Here is a 15,729-nt window from a genome sequence, read left to right on the forward strand (position 1 = left end):
TCTACTGCTTTTTACAAATGTCAAGGAGTTCAGACAACTTTTCAAAAGAATAACTGTTTGTCTTTGTCAATTTAATGGTTTTGTAGTTGGTCAGAATTTAAAGAATGATTTTGGCCAAATGGGCTGGGATAGTTGGCTTCACATTCATTTACATGACAGAGAGCAAATCTGTGTTCTCTTTGTCACTGAACATCTCATCTGCCAAACTCATCTTGAACAGCTGTTTCTCAATTTACTGACCCTTCTTAGGTCACAGTTTGTTATTGAGGAAAAAAACTTTTGAGTATAAAAATTAGAATTTATTTTTGGTGGGTTTATGTATTTTCCTAATGTCGAACAAGCAAGGGACACCATATTAATTACTTACATGTACTGCATTGGCTTTATTCATATGAAATGCATAGGTCTTTCCTACTGTTATGTTCTTGGTAACCAAGATGAAGTCCTGCATGTGAACATCTGGAGATGTCAAACAAGATATCAGGGAGGAAGCAGAAAACAAAATGCAAAGCTTAAGCCAGAGACTCGTTGCAGGCAAACATTATGTTAAAGCTGATGTGAGCTCAGAATCTGTTGCTAGGATACTTTTTTTACAGATTCTGAAGTACATGAAAATATCAAATAAAATGAGACGTAGAAACTGAACCGAAGTTCTTTGCTGTTATGTGGATATCTTGAATGTTAAGCTCTCGACTATCGTCTCGTCATCCACCCTGATTGTCCACAACTTGGTGGCAATCAGACAAAAAAGTAGTGGACCCAAACACGAGGCAGAATTGTAGCATACACATGCAAAATCTAAATCATGTACAGACTGTAGTACAAACTATATATATGTAAATCTTTTAATATCAAAGACAGTAGATGGGCATACGTGGGCATAAATCTGAACACTTCATGCGCCATTCTGCATTTGATGCCCTTTACAGTGAAGCGTGTGCAGTGCTTGCATGAGCTCAGTGATGTAAGTGCTCAACGGGCATGTCTTACACAAACTCCTGCCATATACAAGAAACTCCCACTTAGACACTGCAGAGACAATGTTTTAGGCATTTTGCTGCTTTAATACAACTGATTCAGGTGATTGTAGTTCATCAAAAGCCTATAATCATCCATTTATTGAAATCAGATGCGCTAAGGCAGAGAAACATTGAAAACATGCAGGGCAGTGTGCCTCAAGGGACACGGTTGAAAACCACTACACTAGGTGACAACAAGGTGCTTCCAATGCAATCTTTGGTACATATGGACTCTGCATCAACAGGCATTTATGGTATAAATACTCGTGCTTTGATGCCAGTTTGCCAGAATAGTCCACATGGACCATTAGCATAGGGTTTAATTATGGGGTGCCGTTTAGGAAAGAAACAATTTTTTCTCTCACACACACCACTAAAACTGTTGCATACATTACTATAGACACAGTGACACACACTCACAAGATTAAAATCACACACATATACTATTAGAATATCACATACATAACATTAAAAGCATGCAAACATATAACTAAAACACCTATGCCTGTTTGAATGAGAGGTCAAATCTAGGTGTGTGTGAACTAATACTAGGCTGAATGAGGTAATTTGTAGTAGAATGAATGAATGACAATACATGAACGCGTAAGAGTTCATTGTGCTGTGAGTGAGAGGCTTGTACTTGTCTGTGTTAGAGGTAAACTTGTCACGGAAGAGGCGGGGTAAAAGTTGGCTCGCGCATGCGTAGATCCCAAACTGAGCGACATTGCTTTAATACAGAGCGTCCAGTAGGTGGCAGCGAATTATCGGCCAATAACTATGAGCTCCAGAGAAGAATGCGAAACATGTCTAATGGCAACGTGAGTAAAGACAGAATAGGTCAAGCAGCCGCAATTTTAAATAGTATTTTATCATCACCGGATGCAACAAGCAGTGTGACCTGCGCCTTAAACGAAAGAGCATCTTTGACCGCCCGCAGTGATTCGGTTGAGACACAATTAGCATCTCTGTTTCGTGCTGGAGCAGCTAGCCGAAGTTCGGCGGTGTCAACAGTAAATCAAGGTAAAAAATATTTTCTTTATTCCGCTTTTTTTTTTAAAGAAAAATTTTGTTTTCTAAAGAAAATGGACATTTTATTAACCCGGCCATCAAATCCCGACCTAGCTTAACTGTTGTGTAAACACTGACAAAAGTATTGCTCCGATGCTCCTCATGCTGAAAACTCTTCTACCAACACAGGACCAAGTTCGGTGGCTCCTGTAGCTCCACGTTTCCAAGCCCAGCAATGTTTTGGATCTTGGACTACTAACAGGAGAAGAAGGTAATATTTTTGTTGGTCTTCATTTAGATCGCTAGCACAGATTGTGCATAATATTTGTTGTTCCTGATGAGAGAATATAGCTAACTGTCTGGATAATTGGCATAACGTTACATACAAATAATGACACTGTCTGTAGGGTGAGTGGTCATTACACTGTGATGGTCTCTATTACACTGTAGAATTCATTTATTTAAATTTAAATGCTCTCTGTCTGTTTTAGATGCATAGTTTGCTTTGTTGATCATCGGATTTCTCTTCAGTTAAGTATTCAATTCAATTCAGTTTATTTACAGGTCCTTCTCAAAATATTAGCATATTGTGATAAAGTTCATTATTTTCCATAATGTAATGATGAAAATTGAACATTCATATATTTTAGATTAATTGAACACTAACTGAAATATTTCAGGTCTTTTATTGTCTTAATACAGATGATTTTGGCATACAGCTCATGAAAACCCAAAATTCCTATCTCACAAAATTAGCATATTTCATCCGACCAATAAAAGAAAAGTGTTTTTAATACAAAAAACGTTAACCTTCAAATAATCATGTACAGTTATGCACTCCATACTTGGTCGGGAATCCTTTTGCAGAAATGACTGCTTCAATGCGGCGTGGCATGGAGGCAATCAGCCTGTGGCACTGCTGAGGTCTTATGGAGGCCCAGGATGCTTCGATAGCGGCCTTTAGCTCATCCAGAGTGTTGGGTCTTGAGTCTCTCAACGTTCTCTTCACAATATCTCACAGATTCTCTATGGGGTTCAGGTCAGGAGAGTTGGCAGGCCAATTGAGCACAGTGATACCATGGTCAGTAAACCATTTACCAGTGGTTTTGGCACTGTGAGCAGGTGCCAGGTCGTGCTGAAGAATGAAATCTTCATCTCCATAAAGCTTTTCAACAGATGGAAGCATGAAGTGCTCCAAAATCTCCTGATAGCTAGCTGCATTGACCCTGCCCTTGATAAAACACAGTGGACCAACACCAGCAGCTGACACGGCACCCCAGACCATCACTGACTGTGGGTACTTGACACTGGACTTCTGGCATTTTGGCATTTCCTTCTCCCCAGTCTTCCTCCAGACTCTGGCACCTTGATTTCCGAATGACATGCAGAATTTCTGTAGCCCAGGTCAGGCGCTTCTGCCGCTGTTTCTGGTTCAAAAGTGGCTTGACCTGGGGAATGCGGCACCTGTAGCCCATTTCCTGCACACGCCTGTGCACGGTGGCTCTGGATGTTTCTACTCCAGACTCAGTCCACTGCTTCCGCAGGTCCCCCGAGGTCTGGAATCGGCCCTTCTCCACAATCTTCCTCAGGGTCCGGTCACCTCTTCTCGTTGTGCAGCGTTTTCTGCCACACTTTTTCCTTCCCACAGACTTCCCACTGAGGTGCCTTGATACAGCACTCTGGGAACAGCCTATTCGTTCAGAAATTTATTTCTGTGTCTTACCCTCTTGCTTGAGGGTGTCAATAGTGGCCTTCTGGACAGCAGTCAGGTCGGCAGTCTTACCCATGATTGGGGTTTTGAGTAATGAACCAGGCTGGGAGTTTTAAAGACCTCAGGAATCTTTTGCAGGTGTTTAGAGTTAACTCGTTGATTCAGATGATTAGGTTCATAGCTCGTTTAGAGACCCTTTTAATGATATGCTAATTTTGTGAGATAGGAATTTTGGGTTTTCATGAGCTGTATGCCAAAATCATCCGTATTAAGACAATAAAAGACCTGAAATATTTCAGTTAGTGTGCAATGAATCTAAAATATATGAATGTTAAATTTTCATCATGACATTATGGAAAATAATGAACTTTATCACAATATGCTAATATTTTGAGAAGGACCTGTATATAGTGCCAATTCACAACACGTTGTCTCAAGGCACTTCACAAAAGTCAGGTACATACATTCCAATTAATCCTAACCATTGAACAGTGCAGTCAGATTCAGTTATTTATTCAAATTGGATAAAAAGTTTTTCTGTCTAAGGAAACCCAGCAGATTGCATCCAGTCAGTGACTTGCAGCATTCACTCCTCCCAGATGAGCATCTAAAGACAGTGGAGAGGAAAAACTCCCATTTAACAGGAAGAAACCTCCAGCAGAACCAGGCTCAGTGTGAGCGGCCATCTGCCACGACCGACTAGGGGTTTGAGAGAACAGAGCAGAGACACAAAGAGAACAAAGAAGCACTGATCCAGGAGTACTTTCTATGGGAAGGAAAAGTAAATGTTAATGGATGTAGCTCTTTTAGTCGTTTCACCTAGAAAGAAAGAACAGATAAACTCTGAGCCAGTTTTCAAGGTTAGAGTCTGAAAGAGAGCACATAGAGTTAGTCACAGTAAAAGCTCAGTCAATCGCCATGTCTAGGAGAGAGAAAGGGTTAAACACTGAAAGACAGGGCTATGTGGATCATCGGTAGAGGGGGAGCATTAAGTTGTTGCCAGCAGAAACTCGGACGATTCCCCTCTCCAGAAAGATGTCACAGGTAGACACAGAGTCAGGCCAGGTGTAGCTTCTAGGAAGATAAAAGAAATAAAACATAAAGTTAAAAGCTGAAATAACAGCAAATAATGCGGAATTGGAGAGTAGTGTGAGAATGTAACAAAGAGGGTGAAAGTGGTCATTATGTCCTCCAGCAGCCTAAGCCTATAGCAGCATAACTACACAGATAGTTTCAGTTCAGATTATTTAGTTAAACGGCGCTTATTTTCAACAATGTCGTCTCAAGGCACCTCACAAAGGGTCCCACTGATGGTCATTGTTATACTAAAAACCACAAGGATTGGGATACCTCTCTCTGTCAGACTGATTATAACCATCGGAAAAGAGAAGGGGTCATACAGGTAGCAGAAAAGTATGTACTCTGTAAACTTCTAAAGTCTGATTCTCTCTTTTCCCTATTCCACAGGAGTTTTTCCTGGCTTCAAGAAATCCTTCTGGACTGAAGACTGGAAACAGAACATCTCTGTTTAACATATCTGAGCCAGTAAATTCAGTCCTAATGCAACTTTCTGTTATTTTTGTTCTGCTGCTGCAGCTGTCTTTTCTTACTTCCTTTACATTAGGAGTCAGTGAAGGCGATGTCCAACAATGTTTTATGGATGCGCTATATTGTATAGAACTAATTCAAAGGGAAAGAACAGGTGACAACACTCAGACTTTATCTGCAAACCTGTCAGTGTCACTGTTTAATGAGTTAAGATACCATTCATATAGAACATTGATTGAAGACTTGTATACCTGTTTTCAATCCATTTTAGAAGAATATGATGCTATGCTAAGATCTCATGAAATGAACCCTAGATGTCTGCTTCCCCCAACAAAATGGACTGGTTTTCCAGGGCGCCCACAATATGACATCACAGCATTGCAAATTTCTCACTGCATTTCAATTGGAATGAACTTGCATCTGCCTTTGGTATTAACTGTCGAACTCTCTACAGATATAGACAACACTTGGGAATCCAACCCTTACAATACACTGTGCTGACAGACCAAGACTTAACAAGAGTTGTGACTGACATTCTACAAAGGACACCAAATGCTGGTGAAACTTATGTGCTTGGGAGCCTTGCATCCAGAGAAATACGTGTTCAGCGTTGGCGTGTTAGACAGTGTCTACAGGTTAGTGGTGTGAAAGAAAATGTTATATTCACAAACCTCATATCAATATTCTCCTTATGTTCACTATTCTAATATTTTGACTCCATAAACAGGAAGTTGATCCAATTGGACGGTCATTTCGCAGGAGGCGTACCATATGTCGACGGGTTTATAATGTTCAGACTCCAAATCAACAATTTTTTTATTTTACACAAAAGTATTATACAATGTTTTGCATTGTACTAGGTACCTTATTTAACTGTTCTTTAATGCTAATGTTCAGTCCGCAAAAGGTTGTGTTGCAAACGCAAGCCTCGTTGTTTACTTTTAGAAGTACCTTTTTAATACCCCAGTTGTAATGAGTGTAATGAAAATGCATTTCCACAAAAAGAATGGATGTTTATTTTTTTAGAACAATCTCTTTTTTGATACTTGGTTTAATCTTGGGCACACTGTCTTGACCTGTTCCCACATGTGTATAAGCATTAAGATGCTGCATGGCGTTTTGCTACCTTTATGTTTGTAAGGTTAGGTAAATCTGAAGTACGGTGAACAATAAGTAGGAATACTGATTGTTGAAACAATTGTTTATGTTGTTCCTTTTAAATTGTGCTTTTTTTTCTTTAACAAGCATTTTGACAGTAACCACAAGCTGGTGAGATGGCGAATGGTTGTTCATGGCTGTGTGGATGGCTTTAGTCGAACTATAATATATCTAAGATGCTGTAACAACAATAGAGCCTCTACTGTGTTGTGCCTGTTTGTAATGGGAGTGAATCATTTTGGTTTGCCTTCAAGAGTAAGGTGTGATCATGGAATGGAAAACACACTTGTGGCTCGTTTCATGTCGGAAAGACGGGGGCTGAACAGACGTAGTGTCATTGCAGGCTTGTCAGTACACAATCAGCGCATTGAAAGATTGTGGGCAGAGCTCAATAGGGTGGTCTCGAACCATTTCATAAATCTTTTTAGTTTCATGGAGCAGCATGGTATCCTTGACTCTTTGAGATTCATCTATTTTGTCTACATTTTGTCTACATGTCAAGAATTGAATAAGCAACAGTAGAGTTCAGAAACCAATGGAATAACCATGGCCTCTCCACACAGAATGGGCAGACTCCACTTCAGTTGTGGCACACAGGTGTCATAAACAACATGGCACAACAAAATACAGCCGTTGATTCTATTTTTGAGCTACATGAACATTTTGGAGTAGATCATGGGGGACCATTGCCCGATATTCAGACTAGAAATAATGTCATTCCAGATATTGATGTAGGTATAAATGACACGGCACTTAATTTGATGCACCGCACATTTAATCCACTGCAAAATGATGGAAACCATGGCATCGATTTATTCTGCTCTGTAGTAACTTTTCTTGAACAATATCAGTTGTAATCTACAGAATTTAGTTTTTTGGAGCAAAATTTAAATTTTGAAAGCGAAGATAATCCCTAAATGTATAAAACTGAAATGTTCTGTCACTTTGTGAGAATACATTTCCAGTAATAAGATTTAAATGCGTATTGTATTTTATTTGAGGTTTAGAATGTATGTAAAGCTGAAATAAACAGTAGTGACAATACATTACTGAATCTCTCTGTTTTCACATTCTGGAAGGAGTACTTTTACAAAACGAGAAGTACAAATTCCAAGAGAAGATAAACATTGGTGTAGACCACCAGATTGAACCAGTAAGCACAAGAAAAAAGATAGTAAAACTTCCAACTGGGAAATTTATGGTATGAAAATAAACTGGATGTTGTGAGGTAATTCTAAACCTTTGAAAATTAGAATGGTAAAAGAAAAAAAGCCGGACAGTATATAATGCCCTGCAGGTAGCAATAAAACAAAGATGAGAATTTATCAAATTTTGAAAAGGAAAAAAAAAAGTAACAAAGATTACAACATAGAATGTGTTTGAATTCAACTTAAAATAACTTATTTTTTATGTTGACCATTCTCTCGTCCCTGCTAGTGCCCAGTGTTCCATTATATAACTTCTGAACAAAATCACTTTGCTAACCTGGACCAGCCTTAGGTTTTGCAAATAAATGTCTAAACTTTAAAGCAACATAACTATGTACTGTGAGAAATGTAATTCAAGCAAAAAAGTGTTTATGTTCTTCCAAATCCCTGGGTGTTCCCTAAAGCAAAGTCCATGCTTTCCTTAAGAGCCTCATAAGAAGTTATGAGCGGGAGTTTCAAACAGTTTATACATGTGTTGGCCATGGGGAGCATTCGTTTTGAGGAGCTTTCTTCACTGCCCTCATGGTTAAACTCGATGGATGGTGCTGGAGAAAAGCCGACTGGTGGTATCTCATTTGCTCCAGTTGCAAATACGAGGATGTTTTGAAGCTTTGATGATCCTTCCTCATCTGTGGAAAAAAATACAACTATTAATTGAGTTTCCATTTTGGTACTATTTGCCATTTACAGTTCAAAGTACATTAAAAAGTTGTGACGACTATGCTAGAATATTACACCGTACAGTTAAAACCAGATGTGTACATAGACTCTATCAAAGGACCCCAACATTGTATTCCTCTCTCCCCGAAATTATATCAGACAAAATGTTTCCCATTTTAGGTCAGTTGGGATTACCAAAATATTATATTTGAATTTGTTTTGTACCATTTCTGTATTACTTTTTTTTTTTAATTCACAACTTTTAATGCAACTCTGAACATTTGACTGAATTGGAAGCAAACCTGTGGATGTATTATTGGATAACACCTCAAACACATTGTTTCCTTGAGTGACATCAGGGAAAAAACAAAAAATTAAATTAAATGCTAAATATCAGGAAAAGAATTGTGACTCCCCATAAGTCTGTCTCAACCTTGAGTACAATTTCTTATCCCTGAAGTCGCCATATTCATCTGTTTAATTAAATGCAAGTACAGTATGTCCAGCCCACCAAACTGTATAGGAAAGAGATTGGTTCTGTCTTAAAGAGATTAATGTGTTTTGATCTAAAATGTCTGTATCAAAAGACAGAACAAAAGCATAAGACCTAATGAAGAAGGGGGAAGTTTGCAAATCTCATACCACCATCCCAAATTATGAAGTATGGGGGTGGCAGCATCACATGTGGCTGCTTTCCTGTAGGAGAAACAACATGGCACAACAAAATACAGCAGTTTATTCTGCACATCACAGAATAGATTGGAATATTGGAACATCTTAAATCATCACACAGGATGTCAAAGCTTACAAATGAGTCTTCCAAATGGAAAATGACTAAGCAAAAGAATTCATAACTTGGCTTAAAGACAACAATGTCAACGTTTTGGAGTAGCCATCACAAAGCCCTGATCTTAGTCCCATACTAATGTGTTGGCAAAGTTGAAAAGGTATGAGGAAGTAAGATGACCTACAAATCTGACTCTGTTAAAACAGTTCTGTCAGGAGGACTTGGCTAATGTTCAAGCAAAGTATTCTGAGAATCTTGTGCAAGGATACCCAAAATGTTTGACTATAGTCATACAGTTTAAAAGGTAATTCTACCGAATATTAAATAAATGTGTATGAACTATGAATTTAAGAAGAGTAAAAAAAAAATCTCATTATAAATAGATAACAGATACAATTTTGGTAACCTTAACTAAAATAGGAGATGTTTAATCTGATTTTAATGTCAGACAATGAGGGGGGAAAAAAGCGTGTTTTATATGAAAATATCTGTTTTTGACTCTATATATTGTTCACTTGAAGGAAATCTTGCATTTATAGCACATTACATTCTTCATACTGGAAAGGAATCTTGCAGATTCATAGATTTGTTTTTCAATTTTTTAAATCAAAACAGGAAAATTTGGGCTTTGAAAACTGCTATTTGATAATTTTTTGTTTTAATATAGTGTCAGAATCTTTTGTTTAATTACAAACCAAATGTGATGGTTTTAGGATATGGTCCACTGATCATATTTTCAAATGATGTGTGGCTATTTTTAAAGATACGTTAATGAGTAGCAATCATATAATATTAATAACAGCTACAGACAAGATGATAATATTAGCAAATTACCTTCTGCATCTTGCAGATAATCTCTTCACAAAGGAATAACTACATCTTCTGCTCTTCTTAGGTTACTTCCTTTGGGAGCAAGCCGAGGGGTGAAAAGGTCATCCATCATGTCAGCAGTTAATCGCTGTGGCTCATGGCAGAACAAAGAGCGAAAACTGTCTGGATATTGCTTAACAGCATCTAAAACTCCAAGTGTCTTTAGTCCTTCTTCAAACTTGTACAAAAATAAATAAGCAAACATTTACTCCCAGTCTCTGATTGATAAACTGAGCGGAGACGTTTTTGTATCATGCATTTAAAGAAATATTAAAACAAACTACACCTTTGAAAGGGGCCTTAAACCCTGTGAACAACATGAAACATCAGCAGGTCACGCAGGAGAAGATCTCGATCACTGATGGTTGTTAAGGGTCTGACACATCCTGCATTGGTCATGTAGTCTAAAAGAGGATCTGTGGCTCTCAGAAGCTCCTCCAAAGTAGAACTTTCAGATACCTAATACATCTTAACACAAGGGTAAACAGACAAAATCAAATAGGGATATGTTCTTCTTAATTCTTATGTACAGTAAAAAGTAATATAATTTGTGAGTGGATTAACCTTTTTCAGTTTTTCCTGGAGGTCTGCATCAGTTACATATTTTAAAGTAGGACAAGCCGCATTTGGACCTCCAACCAAGCTAGCGAAAAGGACTGGAGAAAGGGACCGTGGAGCTGGACCTCCATGGACGAGGCTAACAGCAATTGCCCTTCCAGCCAAAAAGTACTTGTCCTCCCTCATGGCTGTATAGTAAAAGAACAATTCTACAAATATGGTTTCAAACATAAAGATGTTGAAAAGAAATAACAAAAACTGAAGAATCAGAACAAACCTGTACTATTCATAGCTAAATTTTTGCTTTCATCTGTGCCTTCAAACATCGGAGACATGGACAAGGCTTCAATGAGTAAACGCAAACATTCTCTCCGTGGGCCACCCAAATCAATCGCCTCTTCATTTTTTCCAAAATCACCAGAGAATTTCACATTCATTGAGAAAAGTGGATTGTATGATACCCTTTTAAATCCACATATGGCTCCATCTAAAACTGCTGAACGACTGACATTGAATTTGCAGTGCATTCCAGTGTCAATATGTTTGGACAGCTCTTCCTGTATGTCCTTCACAGGCAAGCTCTTGGAAGAAGTTTCAGATCTGAAAATGAGGAGAAAAAATAATGGCTGGTCACTTATTTAAAGTACTCTCCAATCAGTTTGCAAAGCCTCAACAAGGTTACTTAATGTATTTTCATTTAACCCCAAATATTTAAAACGCCTCAAAATAGCTTATTCACCAATGTCTAAATATTCTACAACTTAAAATTACGAACTTGCAAAAAAAATTAAAGTGACCATTTATCAAGTAGATACTCACAAGTGAGTTTCAATACTGGCCAAAATGGCATGATTCATTTCTTCGTCATCAGAGGACAGATCAGAAACATTTGACATCACTGACAAATAGGTTGTGTAGTTGGAGCTTGCGTGTGCCGTTGGTTCATCTTCGCAGAGTTCAACAATGGCAGAGGGGTTGGAGTCTGTGGCAGATGACCTGGTGCTGATGGAGGTAGTTGGACTGAGTTGTAGTTGTAGCAGAAGGTGGGATATTTGGATTGCTGATGTGAGATGGGCAAAAGGTTGGATGGTGTACTGCTGGCAATTCTTCATCTGCACTCTCCAAGTCATTGTTGTAGAGGGCATTTTCTATTGTGTTGAGCTGTTTACTTCTAGCCAGGGCTCTTGTTGTCCGCAGAGATATTTGATATGCAGTCACATTTCTTACTTTAACATCTTCCTGTAAGATTTAACCAAGGCACCACATGGAAACCAAACGTTTTGAAATAATAAATGTATCCTTAACTCCCATGGAATGCTTCTCTGTAAAATTATCTTTGTAACAGAATATAGTAATATTTATTTCTAAGCCATCTAAAGGATCAATAACAATGCTTTAATAACCAAATGATGGAGCCAGGGTTGTTCTGAAGCAAAACTATTACTAGATGTCTTTAACATCCCGAGAAGCTCTGAAATGCTTTTAATATAAAATGTAAATTAAAGTATCAGTGTGTCCATAGACAAAACTACAGTAATATTTTTTTTCTCACAGAAAACAATACCATAATTTACAAGAAGAGTTTGTGATGGTCTGACATACAGAGCCTTTGATCTGAAGACCTTCTGGATCAGCTGGCCATTCAGTTGTTGACCCTCTTGGAGTTTGGGAGAGATGAGTTTATTTCCACAGCCCATGAGGATCTGAAGGCTAAATATGGTGTTTTTGATATTTATTAAAACCATACCTATTTTAACAATTTTGTACTTAAAATACAGTAACAGAATGAAACATTATAAATGTAGGATTACCAGACATTCCGAGGAATTATTAAACCAAAGCCATCTCTGATTTTCTGGATCACGGTATGATTGTCTCAAGACTTATGGAATTCAAAAGCACTCAGTATGTGACCGTTTTCATGCAAGTATTGCTTGAAAGGTGGCTTGCAAATCACTTCCCACATGGGATTTGGAAGGAGTATTACATCTTTATTAAAGCATTCGTGGTAATGGATACCTCTGGGTCTGAAAAACAATGAGTAAAAATTTTAATGTATTTAGTCAGTCAGTCATAAGAGAAATCCGATGATCAACAAAGCAAACTATGCATCTAAAACAGACAGAGAGCATTTAAATTTAAATAAATGAATTCTACAGTGTAATAGAGACCATCACAGTGTAATGACCACTCACCCTACAGACAGTGTCATTATTTGTATGTAACGTTATGCCAATTATCCAGACAGTTAGCTATATTCTCTCATCAGGAACAACAAATATTATGCACAATCTGTGCTAGCGATCTAAATGAAGACCAACAAAAATATTACCTTCTTCTCCTGTTAGTAGTCCAAGATCCAAAACATTGCTGGGCTTGGAAACGTGGAGCAACAGGAGCCACCGAACTTGGTCCTGTGTTGGTAGAAGAGTTTTCAGCATGAGGAGCATCGGAGCAATACTTTTGTCAGTGTTTACACAACAGTTAAGCTAGGTCGGGATTTGATGGCCGGGTTAATAAAATGTCCATTTTCTTTAGAAAACAAAATTTTTCTTTAATAAAAAAGCGGAATAAAGAAAATATGTTTTACCTTGATTTACTGTTGACACCGCCGAACTTCGGCTAGCTGCTCCAGCACGAAACAGAGATGCTAATTGTGTCTCAACTGAATCACTGCGGGCGGTCAAAGATGCTCTTTCGTTTAAGGCGCAGGTCACACTGCTTGTTGCATCCGGTGATGATAAAATACTATTTAAAATTGCGGCTGCTTGACCTATTCTGTCTTTACTCACGTTGCCATTAGACATGTTTCGCATTCTTCTCTGGAGCTCATAGTTATTGGCCGATAATTCGCTGCCACCTATTGGACGCTCTGTATTAAAGCAATGTCGCTCAGTTTGGGATCTACGCATGCGCGAGCCAACTTTTACCCCGCCTCTTCCGTGACAAGTTTACCTCTAACACAGACAAGTACAAGCCTCTCACTCACAGCACAATGAACTCTTACGCGTTCATGTATTGTCATTCATTCATTCTACTACAAATTACCTCATTCACTCTTATTAGTTCACACACACACATGTATACCTTCTCATTCAGCCTAGTATTAGTTCACACACACACGTATACCCTCTCATTCAGCCTAGTATTAGTTCACACACACACGTATACCCTCTCATTCAGCCTAGTATTAGTTCACACACACATGTATACCCTCTCATTCAGCCTAGTATTAGTTCACACACACACATGTATACCCTCTCATTCAGCCTAGTATTAGTTCACACACACACACACACATGTATACCCTCTCATTCAGCCTAGTATTAGTTCACACACACACACATGTATACCCTCTCATTCAGCCTAGTATTAGTTCACACACACACACACATGTATACCCTCTCATTCAGCCTAGTATTAGTTCACACACACACACATGTATACCCTCTCATTCAGCCTAGTATTAGTTCACACACACACATGTATACCCTCTCATTCAGCCTAGTATTAGTTCACACACACACACATGTATACCCTCTCATTCAGCCTAGTATTAGTTCACACACACACACACACATGTATACCCTCTCATTCAGCCTAGTATTAGTTCACACACACACACATGTATACCCTCTCATTCAGCCTAGTATTAGTTCACACACACACATGTATACCCTCTCATTCAGCCTAGTATTAGTTCACACACACACACATGTATACCCTCTCATTCAGCCTAGTATTAGTTCACACACACACACACATGTATACCCTGTCATTCAGCCTAGTATTAGTTCACACACACACACATGTATACCCTCTCATTCAGCCTAGTATTAGTTCACACACACACATGTATACCCTCTCATTCAGCCTAGTATTAGTTCACACACACACATGTATACCTTCTCATTCAGCCTAGTATTAGTTCACACACACACACATGTATACCCTCTCATTCAGCCTAGTATTAGTTCACACACACATGTATACCCTCTCATTCAGCCTAGTATTAGTTCACACACACATGTATACCCTCTCATTCAGCCTAGTATTAGTTCACACACACATACACACACATGTATACCCTCTCATTCAGCCTAGTATTAGTTCACACACACATGTATACCCTCTCATTCAGCCTAGTATTAGTTCACACACACACACATGTATACCCTCTCATTCAGCCTAGTATTAGTTCACACACACACACATGTATAGCCTCTCATTCAGCCTAGTATTAGTTCACACACACATGTATACCCTCTCATTCAGCCTAGTATTAGTTCACACACACATGTATACCCTCTCATTCAGCCTAGTATTAGTTCACACACACACACACACACATGTATACCCTCTCATTCAGCCTAGTATTAGTTCACACACACACACATGTATACCCTCTCATTCAGCCTAGTATTAGTTCACACACACACACATGTATAGCCTCTCATTCAGCCTAGTATTAGTTCACACACACACACACACACATGTATACCCTCTCATTCAGCCTAGTATTAGTTCACACACACACACATGTATACCCTCTCATTCAATCTAGTATTATTTCACACACACCTAGATTTGACATCTCATTCAAACAGGCATAGGTGTTTTAGTTATATGTGTGCATGCTTTTAATGTTATGTATGTGATATTCTAATGGTATATGTGTGTGATTTTAATCTTGTGAGTGTGTGTCACTGTGTTTTATAGTAATGTATGCAACAGTTTTAGTGGTGTGTGTGAAAGAAAAAATTGTTTCTGTCTTAAACGGCACCCCATATGAAAAAGTAGAGACTGACTTACTCTCTGCTTATATCAGTAGATACGAGTGCAGGTGCTGGAACAATGACTGTCTAAATATGGTAAAGCCGGAAAAGTGTATACGTGACTACATGTGAGAAAATATTGTAATCAAGGGCGCTGCCCATTTTCATGTGTGTTTTAATAAAAGCAATGTGCCCAGTGGGAAGCTCTGAAGTCGTCTCGGTGTGTGTCCTGATCACATGAGAGCTTCCCTGGTCCAGGTACTTTGAATAACATATAGCTGTCTCCGTGTGATTTATTCTAATGTGTGTAAATTCCTCCAGGTTATGGTGAATAAACGAACGCGCAGAAGGCCTCTTTAAAAAGGTTCTTCAACAATTTGGTGACCTCCGACGTGGACAAAAGGAGAGTGTGACAGACGGAAACTTC

At 38.6% G+C, this 15,729-nt stretch overlaps 2 protein-coding genes across 9 annotated transcripts; one reads left to right on the top strand and one right to left on the bottom strand.

Moving 5' to 3' along the window:
- The first annotated feature begins 1,545 nt into the window (after nt 1-1,545).
- Nucleotides 1,546-10,177, top strand: LOC124880286. Of its 8 annotated transcripts, XR_007041296.1 has the most exons (7): nt 1,547-2,039; nt 2,217-2,298; nt 2,519-2,557; nt 5,206-5,283; nt 5,363-5,440; nt 5,741-5,921; nt 6,014-6,152. XR_007041296.1 is itself a non-coding variant. In XM_047385343.1 (6 exons), the coding sequence occupies exons 1-5, from the start codon at nt 1,718-1,720 to the stop codon at nt 5,800-5,802; spliced, it is 966 nt and encodes a 321-aa protein (XP_047241299.1). In that variant the 5' UTR covers nt 1,546-1,717; the 3' UTR covers nt 5,803-5,921; nt 6,014-6,152. The 8 variants fall into 8 exon arrangements, 3 of the variants coding, with proteins under 3 accessions (XP_047241299.1, XP_047241292.1, XP_047241285.1); XR_007041294.1 differs by having other exon boundaries at nt 1,546-2,039; nt 5,363-5,921; XM_047385343.1 differs by having other exon boundaries at nt 1,546-2,039; nt 2,519-2,558; nt 5,206-5,715; nt 5,791-5,921.
- Nucleotides 10,178-10,287: 110 nt separating this feature from the next.
- Nucleotides 10,288-12,205, bottom strand: LOC124880317 (G2/M phase-specific E3 ubiquitin-protein ligase-like). The gene is made up of 4 exons (XM_047385367.1): nt 11,347-12,205; nt 10,805-11,127; nt 10,534-10,715; nt 10,288-10,437 (listed from the first exon to the last, which is right to left on the bottom strand). Exons 1-4 carry the CDS (start codon nt 11,670-11,672, stop codon nt 10,429-10,431), a joined length of 840 nt encoding a protein of 279 aa, XP_047241323.1. The 5' UTR covers nt 11,673-12,205; the 3' UTR covers nt 10,288-10,428.
- Between the last annotated feature and the right edge of the window lie 3,524 nt (nt 12,206-15,729).

Source organism: Girardinichthys multiradiatus, chromosome 2 (assembly GCF_021462225.1).
Source record: "Girardinichthys multiradiatus isolate DD_20200921_A chromosome 2, DD_fGirMul_XY1, whole genome shotgun sequence".
In the NCBI taxonomy this organism is placed as follows: Eukaryota; Metazoa; Chordata; class Actinopteri; order Cyprinodontiformes; family Goodeidae; genus Girardinichthys; species Girardinichthys multiradiatus.

Excerpts from the sequence above, each read along its gene's own strand:
- LOC124880286 (XM_047385336.1), top strand. The coding sequence starts at position 1,718 with ATGCGTAGATCCCAAACTGAGCGACATTGCTTTAATACAGAGCGTCCA. Across the intron at positions 2,040-2,216 it reads GGTGTCAACAGTAAATCAAG|GACCAAGTTCGGTGGCTCCT; the intron begins GTAAAAAATATT and ends CTACCAACACAG. Across the intron at positions 2,299-2,518 it reads ACTACTAACAGGAGAAGAAG|ATGCATAGTTTGCTTTGTTG; the intron begins GTAATATTTTTG and ends TGTCTGTTTTAG.
- LOC124880317 (XM_047385367.1), bottom strand. The coding sequence starts at position 11,672 with ATGCCCTCTACAACAATGACTTGGAGAGTGCAGATGAAGAATTGCCAG. Across the intron at positions 11,128-11,346 it reads GCCAGTATTGAAACTCACTT|ATCTGAAACTTCTTCCAAGA; the intron begins GTGAGTATCTAC and ends CCTCATTTTCAG. Across the intron at positions 10,716-10,804 it reads TTTAGCTATGAATAGTACAG|CCATGAGGGAGGACAAGTAC; the intron begins GTTTGTTCTGAT and ends TTTACTATACAG.